This window comes from Sander vitreus, chromosome 17, assembly GCF_031162955.1.
Source record: "Sander vitreus isolate 19-12246 chromosome 17, sanVit1, whole genome shotgun sequence".
In the NCBI taxonomy this organism is placed as follows: Eukaryota; Metazoa; Chordata; class Actinopteri; order Perciformes; family Percidae; genus Sander; species Sander vitreus.
Window position 1 is genome coordinate 18023117 of NC_135871.1, and position 12486 is coordinate 18035602.

Consider the following 12486-nt stretch of genomic DNA (forward strand, 5'->3'; position numbering starts at 1 on the left):
GCCGTCTGGGTTGTTCAGGATGCACAGTGGACCTGCCAGGGCCGGTGAGCACTCTCTAACGCTGCACGTGTTTGACAAGGGCCAGATGAATCCAGGAACTATCGGTGGCGCCCAGTAAATCAAGGAGGCAGCTGACTGCTGGGATAAACGTCTGTTTATCGCCCAGGGCCACCCAAGCATGCTCTATCCTCCAAACAACCAACCAACCAACCACCCTTCTACCAAAGGGAGGAACAGGGCTCCTCCACTCCCATTCAACTTTACAACCACTTCAATACATGCAAACATACAGGTTGACTCCGCAGCCTCAATCAGATTGTGTGTGTGTGTGTGTGTGTGTGTGTGTGTGTGTGTGTGTGTGTGTGTGTGTGTGTGTGTGTGTGTTTGGTGGGACCGCTGGATGAACATCAGGTGTACGTGAGTTTCTACATGCACAGAGTATTTATTCTTATATTAGACACTGCAGGTTGTCAATGGACATAATGTAATTACTGTCAAAGTTACAGTAAAAATCTGTGTGTTTGAGAATAGTTTAGTTTAGTCTGGAATCAATTCCTATACGCAATCCAAAATGAATTGTTTTAATGTTTAATGATACAATGTTTTTAAATAAGGAATATTTTAAATTATTAGTTCTAGTTTTATATTTCTTGAAGTAAAAGCAAAGTGCTACACATTATGCCTAAAATAAAACTGGATTTGAGTGGCTTTAGCCAAGCCGTGTCTCTGCTTTGTTTTACCAGAAAGTGTAGCGCAACTGAGACAACAGAGAGACTTCTTATTAATTCATGTTTGTCACAAATGCAAAGTAATTGTCACTGTGAACATTTCAGTCAGAGCGTGTGCCAAGTACATAAGAGATTGTTGAACACCACTTTTAGAAAAAATTAAATGATGAATGATTCCTGCTTTTATAGCATGATTTTTTTGGCTTAAAGAAATTATTTAACTGAAATGAGAAAGATTGCAATCTTTTTCACAGAGACAAGTGTTTGATCCTTATACAGGCTTTTAATAAATTATCACTCATTTATTTCTCACATATTTATTTCAAGTCAAGTACAGTAAAATTATGAATTTTGTTTTAGGAGATAGCCCCTGAAATCTTTTTCAATTATAGCATTTAAAACAAATATAACAAAAAACAACACTAATTCATTTTCTACAGTTTAACACTATAGTTTAATTACTAACTAATTCATGAGCATTAATACAGACTTTCTCACACTTTTTATTCTCCATTGTTTGACAGCAATGGATGAAGTTAGGCCATCTTTTCAAAAGCGATCAGTTAAAACCACCGGCTGCAACTCCACCTCCATCACCTCAAATGCATTCCTTCCCAACAACTTGCACCCCAACCAGGACCCTCTGTTCAACCCGGGCAAACTCAACATCCCCCTTGTTAATAACCGTAAAGGAAGTCTGCTCCCCATGGGGCCGGGGCCTGGGGCTGACCCCTCGCAACTGCGCCTCAGTATCTCAGGTCCTGGAGACGTGATGGCCAGATCCCTGGCTGAGAGTCGGCTGAACCGCGCCCGCAGTCTGCCGGTGAAATACCGCTACCACCCCAGTAATGCCATGCAGCTCAGTCACAGTAGGCACTGTAGGTTGCCCCCTTAGCGGGATGCATCAGTCAGTAACCCCGCCTGTCTCGTCCCTTCATTTTGTCGTGTTTGCTGCATGACGGTTCACTCTGCTGGAGCTGCTTCTGCTGTTGTTGCTCCTGCTGCTTTGCACGGATTTGCCTGCTAGTGCAGTGGCTGCTGCTGTCTACAATGGGTGACTTCCATACTGAGGAGTGCTAAAACGTGAATGTAGAATTGACACAAAAGAGTTGCTTATCAGTATTTATTTTCAGAAATGTTGCAGGAGATGTGAATTCGTAGGATACTTGAAATAATACTGTGATACTTGGTGAAATATAAACTTAAGTTTTTAATTATTTACTGTAAAAGATTGTATTACCCAGTGGCTGGGAAGTATTTCATTGTATTGTTGTGGGTGTAACTGAGAAGTCTTATGGTTTTACTTTCAACAAATTAAGTTTAAACCAGAAGGACTCTGTCTAACAATATGGCAAGGAATGCATATTTTCTGATGTGGTATTTTCAAAGTGTATTAGAGAAAGAATTATTTGTAAAGTGCAAAGTGCTTGTGATATTAGCTATTCCGAATGCCCAGTTGCATAAAGGAAATGTCATAGAAATGACATTTTATTAGAAGGCAAAGTTGTATTTCTTATCTTTTATTAGCAGAATTACGTGACAGCCTAGGACGGGTGCTCAGACAATAATGAATTTCCACATGCTTGGAAGTCACAGCTTGCAGCGTGCACATTGATTTGCACTAATATCATGCTGTGTTACTGATTTCTAACCAAAGTACTAATATGGGTTTGAAGTGACGTGCATTTGGCATTTGCGCTGGGAGAGTACACAGTGGATAAGAGCATCTGGGTGCCTGTCTGAAAGCTCTTAAAACTTGCAGACAATAGTGAAGATCAGACTACTGTTAGCTTGCCTGAAATCTTCAGACGATTGGGCCTGGTCTCAATCTGGCTGCTCTTTCTCGTCCTCTCTGTCTGAGTGGGACTCAAGCAAAGTTTAAAAAAATCTAGTTTTTTTCCCCCGCCCCATTTCTTGACACAGCAAAGCAAAGTTGACAGGAAGCTGAACTTGAATCTGATCAAAATAATCTTAAAAAAACATTGTGGCCATGGTAGCTTACTGCAAATGCTTTACACCAAAGCGTCAAGAATGGACTATTAAATCTCACATAAATAATTAATTTTTCATTTAAACTTTTTATACTGGTCCTGACCTTCTTTTAATGGAGGACGATGTGTATTTATTAGCTCCTTTCGATATTCATAGTCCACTAATTTGTGCCTTGTCCTTAGTGATGTGTGCTGAGTGCTAAGTGTTCTCTTGGCATGGAGGTAGACCTGTAGAAGAGCCATTGTGCACTTTGGATAGAACTGGAATAATGGGGTGGGGTTCCCATAGTTTGGTTAAAAAAAACAACCCATTCGAGATCCATCTCCATAACTGTCATTTATCTCATTGTCATTGCTTTTGCCCGTGCCCCACTGACAATGACAGTCTGTACCATCACATGGCAATTAATGGCATAGGTAAGCATGGTCACTCTGATGCAGACTGCTAGAGGTCCAACCACCTGCACATTTTAGCGGGTGTACTGAACAGATGCAGTAGTGTATTACTTAAGGCCATGTAAAAGTGCACCTCAGAAGAGACAAAATATCGGGGTTTTGGGATGTGAGCCTTCCGTAAAATATACAGGTCTTACATTTTTTTTTCTTCTGTGGTTTTCTCCTGCCTTTCTCAGATTTACCATTGTCCGTTACTAATACTTTTTTCTATATTTTCTCAATTTGACACTGAATTATTAATTATCCTTTTCTTCTGTTCATTTTTTTGTTTGCAATGATTGATTGACTGTTGGCTTCTTTTTTTCATGTCAGGTCCACCACACTTTCCCAAACATCTGTCTCTATTCTGACATTCTGTGCATGTGTTTGCAGTCGAAGACGAGCATCCATCAACTCTCTCGCCCAAAAAAAAGCAGCGCAACGGAGGGATGCGAAACTCACCCAACTGCTCGCCCAAAATGATGAGGTAAGAGACGCTGATTTTTTTTCGCCTTCCAGCACTTCAAATGGGGAGTGAGAGGAAGCCAGACACAGGGAAGAAAGGAGGAAGGAAGGGATGGAGGGATGCATGTGAGAGATACTTCAGAGGCGAATGCTGCTGATCGTGAGATGGTGGGAGTTTGGATGGATAGGAGGGGGAAAATTAGGGGTGGCAGAAGAATAAGGAAAGTAACTCTGTGAGAGAAAGAGAAAGGAGAAGTGCCCTGTTAGGCAGTGGCTGTTTAGGATGGCATGCTGTCAGCTGTTAATGACAGAGCTGAAATAATATTTCTGTCATGAAAAGCGGCTGTGAGGAGCCGTTTGAAAACTTCTCTGGCTTTAAAGTCCCAGCTGTCACCTCCGGTCTGGTCCACATGTGCTCCTTAAACAATGCTGGCACTAATGACACCGGCAACCAATCAGAGAGACCTGCATGGTTACTTTGCCCTCAGGCTACTCCTCTATTGTGGGAACCCCATGTGAGTACTGTTTCTGGTACTTAAGGCCATATGTGAGATGTATCATTGCAATCAAATATGAATTCAAATATTACCTTCCTTTTATCCTGTCCTGTGGAATTAAATTGCTGTTAATTGATTTTGAAAGATAAAAGGCGTAGTTTTTTTTAGCTCCTCTGGTTGTGAGGCAGGGTTAGAAACATGACAGAGTGGAAAATACGGGATGCCGAGCTGTGCAGATTGGGACGGCAGGATAAAGGCATGGTGGGGAAGATCTAACAGGACAGGAACACTCATAGCTACGCTGCCCTACTCTTAATGAGAGTATATGTTATGGTTGTCAATTCTATGACTTTACAATAGGAAATTCTAAAAAGAGAGCTGTGTGGTTTTTGTCACACACCCTTGTCATTGTTAGTAGGTACGCAGTACAGCTGCACTGCAGTAGAAACTCCTGTATCTGAATTGTGTGGGAAAATAAATACCTCAAAATACCTTTGTATGGAATATGAATATCTAAAAACATAAATTCCATTATATTTACATAGTATCTGTAAATAAGAGTAATATACAAATATGAAATATAATAGTTTTATTTTCTATCATTTAATGTTTAAATCTATTTTTGCATTTTGTTTTTGGTTATTATTGCATTATTACTGTTGTGTATTTTCCTTACATTCTACTTGAGTTCTTTGTATGTTGGTCCTGCTAGCTTCCCTTAGGCAGAGTTCCTCTTTCTGCACTCACATGCCTATGTGATTTTTGTCCGTACATGTCGGCCTCCCCCTCAGTTTTCCACAAAACAAGCATTTAATAAGCCTTCACACTTGCCGAACCATTAGCCCAACACAGAGTCATACCCTTCAGTCTAGTTTGGAACAGAGCATGATTTTAGATGCCCTTGCTCAGAGGGAGAAAACTGCTACAAAACAACTAGACATTGGCACATTTCCAGCTAACTGCTTGTTTAAAAGGCTGTTTAGTTTGCACAAAACCTTTTCTTCTCTTCCTTTTTTGCTTAGGAGATGGTCCCTGTTTGCCATGTTATATATGCATCTTTGCTTTGATCTTGCAGTAATAATAATTCTTGCGAGTTATTTACTCAGTTTTGAAAACGCTTCAAAGCGGTGTCAAAGTTTTCTATGCTTTAGGGGTGCTTCTGTATTCTGCTGGCTCTTGGGTACTGGGATGACAGGTCCTCTGTTATAGGTGTAGATTCTTTTTCCCAGTCTTAGCCCTCAGCAAAACATCAAATTACCCATCACAGTCCACAGCCCTCATTCACAGCTGCCCCTGTCAACATATAACACTGTATATATATTAAACAGTTGCGTTTTACAAGGTGAATTTTATGCACAATGAAAAGTGATTGTTTGAGGTAGCCTTAGGGATACTTTATTCTACAAGCAAGGAGGGGGGAAAACTCAGTAGAGAGCTAGCAAGAGAGCGAGCATACGTATCAAGTATGGTTTTTACAGGAGTTGCAGCCTGAAGGCCTTTGTAAATAAATAATGATCAACAGATTGGCTGTGGGCTTTTGAAAAGCATGCCTTTGTCAGTTTGCATGATGGGGGAAATTTTCAAAGCAAGAGGCTGCCTTCATAGTCTGGCAGAGAGGGATTGGGGGAGCACGCCCATCCCCAGCTTGTGACTGCAGAGTGATACATTGGAATAACTCAACTCTGTTTGAAATATGTACAGATGGAGGGAGGAAGAAAGAGAGATGGTGAGACACTGGAGTGAGACATGCTGTAAGGGAAATAGTTATCCTATATAAAAGTGCAAAAGATAAAATACTGTATGTCACCCAGGGAAAATGTTGAACTGGGAAACTTAAAAAAAAAAAATTAAATTAAAGGTAGAAATTACATAGTTTTGAAATGTATTTACAAATATATATTTAATATACATATAATATATGTGTATTTTTTTTAAACACTAAGGCTGACATTTAATCATATTTTGCATCCTAGCTGACCCATCCTAAGCCTGGCTGTTATTAATTTCCCATTTGCCAATCTGACGTGTCACTGTGCTAACGAGCTGCATTGCCACCATGGCATTAACACCATTTCCACAAACCTTTTTGACGGGTCATGACTGACAACATGCATCCAATCGCATAAGATGTCACAGTATCATCTGTAGCTGATATCTCTTGGGCGTGGCACTGTGGCACAGACGTCATATCTGCTCTCCCCGAGTCTTGTGGTTGGTTCAACCCGAGGCAGGAAGAAGGCAGAGGGAGAAGGAGGTGTGTGGAGCCAGTGACAGGCTGCCAGTCACACCACTGACAGCTCTGTGAAAGATAGCTGTCTTGGCAGAGAGAGCTGGAGCGGCAGCCCGTCTGCATGCGCCAGTCAGCCCCTGTGTGGAGGCCAGCAGAGCTGAGCAGATTGAAGTGACGGGGGCTCTGTGGAGTTGATTGGCGCAACACGCGGCTCTGGATGAAAGATTCAGGCTGAGCGTAAAAACACTAAATGCTGTCAGTGTTATTATCACCTGCACTAACTGATAGAGGAAAGAGAGGTGGAGAGAGAGGGTGGCTAATTGACAGCTTTTTTTTAACTTTAACTTTTCCTGCATTGGTATGCAGGCTGAAGGAAAAGACAACATCAAAGCCTTGTCAGTGAATGACAGTGTTGTTAGAGGATAGAGATAGTGATACTGAGAGAGATGTATGTCAAATTCTTGAGATGTTTTCTCCCATATTACTCAAATGTCTGTCTTTTTGCAGTTCCCTGTTTTTTTGGAGTCTGTATAGTGCTGTTTTAACCAAGGGTTTCATTATTTGGGTTGAATTGTAAATAAACTACATTTGCATTGCCGTTAAACAAGCAGTGTAATGAGGAACAGCACTACATTTCTGCAGTTAATCCTGACTCAGTGTTTTGGATGACATTTTATGGATTGCCTTTAGAGGAACTGTGAGAACACGTCTTGTAGTATAAATGCAAGAACATGAGAAGCGGTATAACAGGACTGACAGGAGCCCTTTCATGGTCAGTGTTACACTGGATAAAACTCAGCAGCCCAGTGCTGTGGATTAGCCTGTTTGGTTGTGACATGCTGTTGAAACATTAATGGCCATCAGTTGGGAAAGCAAAATGTGATTGGGCAAATTCCTGAAATATTTAAAGTGTGAGCCTGTTGGAGCTTTTACTATTTGCGCCGCATGGTGTCAGGAGCTGGAAGAGAGGGTAAAAGCGGGTAATTGGCCTTGTGTAGTCGTACTATTCAGTCAGTAGCACTCAAGTCTTGCTGTTCTCTGCACCGCACCACTGCAAGCACCAGGGTCTTTGAGTTTTCTGATGGCTTGACATCAAGGACAAGAAGGAATGGAGGAATGATATAGTAGTTATGGGAGCTATAGTATGTGGTGCAGTAGAAAGTCTAACACTCTCAGAATGCGATGGACTTTTGATACATTGTGTGAATAGACAGCATAGATCTCAAGAAACCCAGGTGGTATTTTGCCTCTTTCATGTTACCACCACGGCTGCAGTCATTTCGCAAAATGGTCAAAACGTTAATAAATTGCTCTGTTTTTTCCAGTCGACACGACCCCCTTCAAATTCCTGGAAATGAACAAATTGAGAGCATGGACATGAACGTGAAGAGGTATGACTCGACGGGGATGTTTCACTGGTGCCCGTCAAAGGAAATCGAAAAAGTAATCCTGGTGAGTGGGACATGAAACCGTGTAACTGCAAAACTTCTAAAATATAATAGAATATGTAACAACAAACAAAAAAAAACAGAGTTAAAGTAAGTATGCTCAGGAGCCAAAGTTTCCCCTCAATATTGTAGTAACACAATCACATACTAATATGTATTGAAATTTCTCTCACTGCCTCTCTGTTGCTCAAGGTGAGTTTATTGTTTCTTTATTTATCCACCAAGGATCTGTGAACAGCATTTCAACACTCCACGCATGGGTTTGCTTAGATGTTTTAACAAAGCAGTTTGTAAGCATTTATGTTAGTGCACAATTTGTTAAGGCCGAGTTAATCCTGCCCAAATCAAATGTAAAATAGAAGGCGTAGTCATCTATATAGTTGACATTTAAGAACATTTGTTGCTGTTAATTAGTTTAAGGCGGTCTGAGGGATGTTTCTGCATGAGTTGGGCCAACAAAAAAAGGTTCTGGACATGTAGATAATCGAAAACATTTAATCCACCAGATCAGGCAACTAGCTGAGAATATGTGCACATTTACAGCAGTGGTATGGTCCCTTGATGCTCTTAGTTTTACTTTATATATCCAAAAAACAATGATAGAGTTTTAGTTTCAAACCAACTGGGATCATAGGAGCGTTTAGTTTACTTAATGTACACTCAAACTTGCATCGAATGCACATCAAGCGGCCGCGACAGGCGACAGATCTTGAAAGCAGGGCATTGCATTGTTCTTTTTCAACACGAACGTCATACAATAGAGGAGCTTTGTTTATTTATACTTCTCTGATTTATGACAGGGTCCTACTCTGAATACTGTATGTGCCTAAAATCTTACAAACTGCATCCAGCCTGATTGAATCAGTTGCCCTTTGAAAAAAGGCCACATGATATGTTTTTGTTCTGTGAACTCCTATTTCTGATTATCTAATAAACTGCGTATAGTACAGAATAGTGGTTAACCAAACTTTAGTTTGTTTACAGTAAATAGTAAGACCTGTTAGTAGAATGATTTTATTGTGGAGTACATATATAATTTAGTTAAATACTTGGTTAAAAACTATTTAAAATGAGTTTATAACAGTTTAAAACAGACTTCTGGCTAATTTCAGACTAACATCATGCACATTAATGTGTTTTCTGTTAGCAACACTCATTTCTTTTTATAATTCTGTTTGTCTCTGTCTCTTTGTCTCTTCCTTTCTTCTCTATCTGCACTCCTCCTCATCCCTCTCTCTCTGCTTTTCTCCCCCTCCCCTGTATCCCTCTGTTCCCTGCAGACCCGGAGTGAAGCCTCCATGACAGTGCTGAGCGGCCATGTGGTGGTCTGTATATTTGGGGATGTCACGTCCGCTTTAGTGGGGCTGCGAAACTTGGTGATGCCTTTAAGAGCCAGCAACTTCCATTACCACGAGCTAAAGCCTATCGTTTTTGTGGGCTCGCTGGATTACCTGCGGAGAGAGTGGGAGACTTTACACAACTTCCCCAAGGTCTCCATCTTACCTGTAAGTGTACCAGTTCACTGCCATAGGAGATGCATTCAACCCAGAATCTCTGTTTAACTAACAAGGCATTGACATTTTGACTTACATGCACATTGAAATCCTGAGAGGGATTGTCAGATTGATTGGATCTCACAATACTCAATTAAATGATCACTCCATGAGAGTGTAGTCATCCCCCCTCATCCAGCACAGTGACACATTCTGCACAACCAAAATGGAGTTGCAGCTGCAGTGCCCATCACAAATGGTGTGCCTTGCTGCCTTAGAGCTTGTTAGGCCTGGCTTGACTGATGATCAGAGGAGAATCCCAAACACAGCTCTCAGCGCAGGCTAGCCTTTAGATTAGTCCATGTCTCTGATTCTCCAATGCCCAGTGAGATCAGTGGAATGTCATCGCCTCAAAACAAGAATACTCGTTAACTAATTTCCCAAAGCTCCACTCCGCTCACTTCTGAAATTTGTTTTTCTCTCCCCCATGTCTGTCTGTTCTCTCTCTCTCTATGTCTTGCTCTTTCTCTATGTTCTCCTCACCCCAAAGGGTACGCCATTAAGTCGGGCAGATTTAAGGGCTGTCAACATCAACCTCTGCGACATGTGCGTTATACTGTCAGCCAATCAGAACAATATCGAAGATACCTCACTGCAGGATAAGGAATGCATCTTGGCATCACTCAACATCAAATCTATGCAGTTTGATGACAGCATTGGGGTCTTACAGGCTAATTCCCAAGGTAAAGAACGTCCTTTTACACTCCATGTGCACTGTTGCACAAAGGGGACAGGTTGTGGCAGGGAGGGAAGGCAGTAGTCAAAGATGAAAAAAGAAGAGAGGAAAAGATTGAGATTGAGAAGGCCACACAGGAGCGATGGGTGTAGATTGTCAGGCACAGAGTCTGCTCTTAATTAAAATACTCTGTACGTTTGTGGTAAGTGGCATCTATAAACTGACTTTACTGTACTCCTGAAAAAGTTCCCACACAAAACGTTGTGTTGATTGCTTCATCAGGCCTCTGAAGAGTGTTTACTACATATCATTTTCTGATGATTTCAGTCTTGTCCCTGGTAATTACATTCTGCTAAAACTCCTTGATAATACTTTTTAATGATGTAATCAACATGACTGTGTCATTTTATGTTGTTCCCCCTGATCTGATGTCTGGCAGATTGTTTGGAACAGATTGTTGATGTTTGCAGACAAACACACGAACCTGGCATCCCATCAGGACTCATCATCATTAAGCAGCTAGTACAAATCACCAGGCAGGCCATTTCAGCTGCTCCTCATTAGTCACAACAAAACTGCGACACGTGCACGCACACACCTTTGTGCTTGTGTGCTTGTGTGTTTGCGCACATAACACACACACACACACACACACACACACACACACACACACACACACACACACACAGACAGACATCCATGCCAACACGTTCTATCCACGCACATCCTCAACAAACAGGTAATCCTTAGTTTATGATTAGCCCAAAAGGCATGACATGCCTTGGGCTCAGTACTATTTAGTGCCACCACAGTGACTGTTGTAAATACAAATCAAAGTTGAAGGTCCAAGAGGCCATTATCTTTTAGTGCAGAGCACTTCCACATGTTTTAGGAGAATGCCAATTCTGTTATTTCTCCAGCCTTGAGTGAGTGATGTGCTGTCGATAGCAGTGCCACTGAGGAACAATAAGCAAGGGTAAATCTTAGAGCATGCTGCTCTGGGGAGTAGTATTCACAGAAAGCCGCCTCAATGTGGAAGCCCACTAGCCTATTTCCTCTCCCAGGGTCGATGGATGGAGCCTATTGTCATCAATAATTAGGTCTTACATCAACCACCCATTTCAGTGATAAATACTTCACTTTAGAAAACACACACACACCATAGTGACATGCAATCATGCATACACAAGGAAACACACGCACATACCCAGACACTACTATTGTATCATAGGTATTGCTTTGGGGATTCCTTCCTCCTAGCGATGCTCTCATTCAGACACTGTCTGTGGAATTTAAAAAAAGGTGCAAATGAATAAGTAAACATGTGCTTTCCTGGGGGAGAGCTTCTCACGGCTGCTGTAGCATGTAGTCAACAACAGAGCATAGCTGCGCCCGGGGGGCTACAGGGATAAGGGGATATGTAACCCAGATCTCACTTGTCTATTGTACATTGTAGCTGAAAAGATAAGGTTACAGCCTCACAGTAGCAACAGCCAGCCAGAAGAGGAGACGTAGGGTAGTGTATGTGATCAAGCTGGTGTTCAGACTCTGGCTTCTCTATTTTAGGCAATAAGGAAATTATGTGTTAATTAGCCTAAATGTTACATAACAAGTAAATACCGATTTATGAAAGCTGATCAGAAAAATTATATTTTTTTATATTTGCTTAATTAAGAGGATTAAAGCAGCATAATTGTTTAAATCTCAAAGTTTAATTGCTTAAAGAGATACAGGAATATTTTATCTGTCATAGACATAAAGTCATTCTTAGGAAAATATATAGCTCTCTGTTTGGAGCTCACCAGCTCACATTGCAACTTTTGACCTGTTTGTAACCTACATGTAACAGGTTTTGAAAGCAGCTCAGCAGCAGGCCTCATGTATCGCTGTTCTTACCAAGAGTCAGAGTGTACACACAAAACGGAAACTGTTCTTCTAGTGCTCTGTACTGTCTTAATTTTCACTATGATACAATAAGTGCAGTGTTTTAAAGGCCGTATCCAAAAAACTTGCTGTCACTTTCCAGTGGAGTAAACATCATCCTTTATGGACATCGACAAATTGATGTTCCCACTGTCTGAGCTCGTGCTCCCTGAATGACTCAAAGTGTCAAACCTCTGCTATTTCCAAGATCAATAATTGGTATAACAAGAGTTATGATTATCCATGCTTCAGTTCAGTGTTTGCTTCCAGCTGTGTACTAAACTAGTGTCTTTTCTGTTGCAAAGGGCTGGAAGATCTCTTTTGTAATGTAAGCAGCTCATTGAGTTTCTTCACAGGAAAGGCACATACACTCTCACATACGTGAAGAATTTGCAATCCTTTTAAAACTTTGTGACCTGAATATATTCCCTGCATTATGTTGCCTTGGTGGTGGCACTAAAAGCTGGCATTTTGCTGTAGTCAGCACTAAATGATGGATGTCAAAACACAGTTGATGCATTATGCATATAGCATTACAGA

General features: G+C 41.2%; 1 protein-coding gene across 5 annotated transcripts in view; it reads left to right on the top strand.

Moving 5' to 3' along the window:
* Nucleotides 1–12486, top strand: part of LOC144532418 (calcium-activated potassium channel subunit alpha-1a) — a 135386-nt gene that overhangs the window by 106973 nt on the left and 15927 nt on the right. For all 5 annotated transcript variants that reach the window (XM_078273147.1, XM_078273148.1, XM_078273144.1 and 2 more), the window contains 4 exons: nt 3548–3641; nt 7672–7798; nt 9075–9299; nt 9838–10030. In XM_078273147.1, the coding sequence (XP_078129273.1) occupies nt 3548–3641; nt 7672–7798; nt 9075–9299; nt 9838–10030 (639 nt within the window). The remainder of the gene's footprint in view (nt 1–3547; nt 3642–7671; nt 7799–9074; nt 9300–9837; nt 10031–12486) is intronic.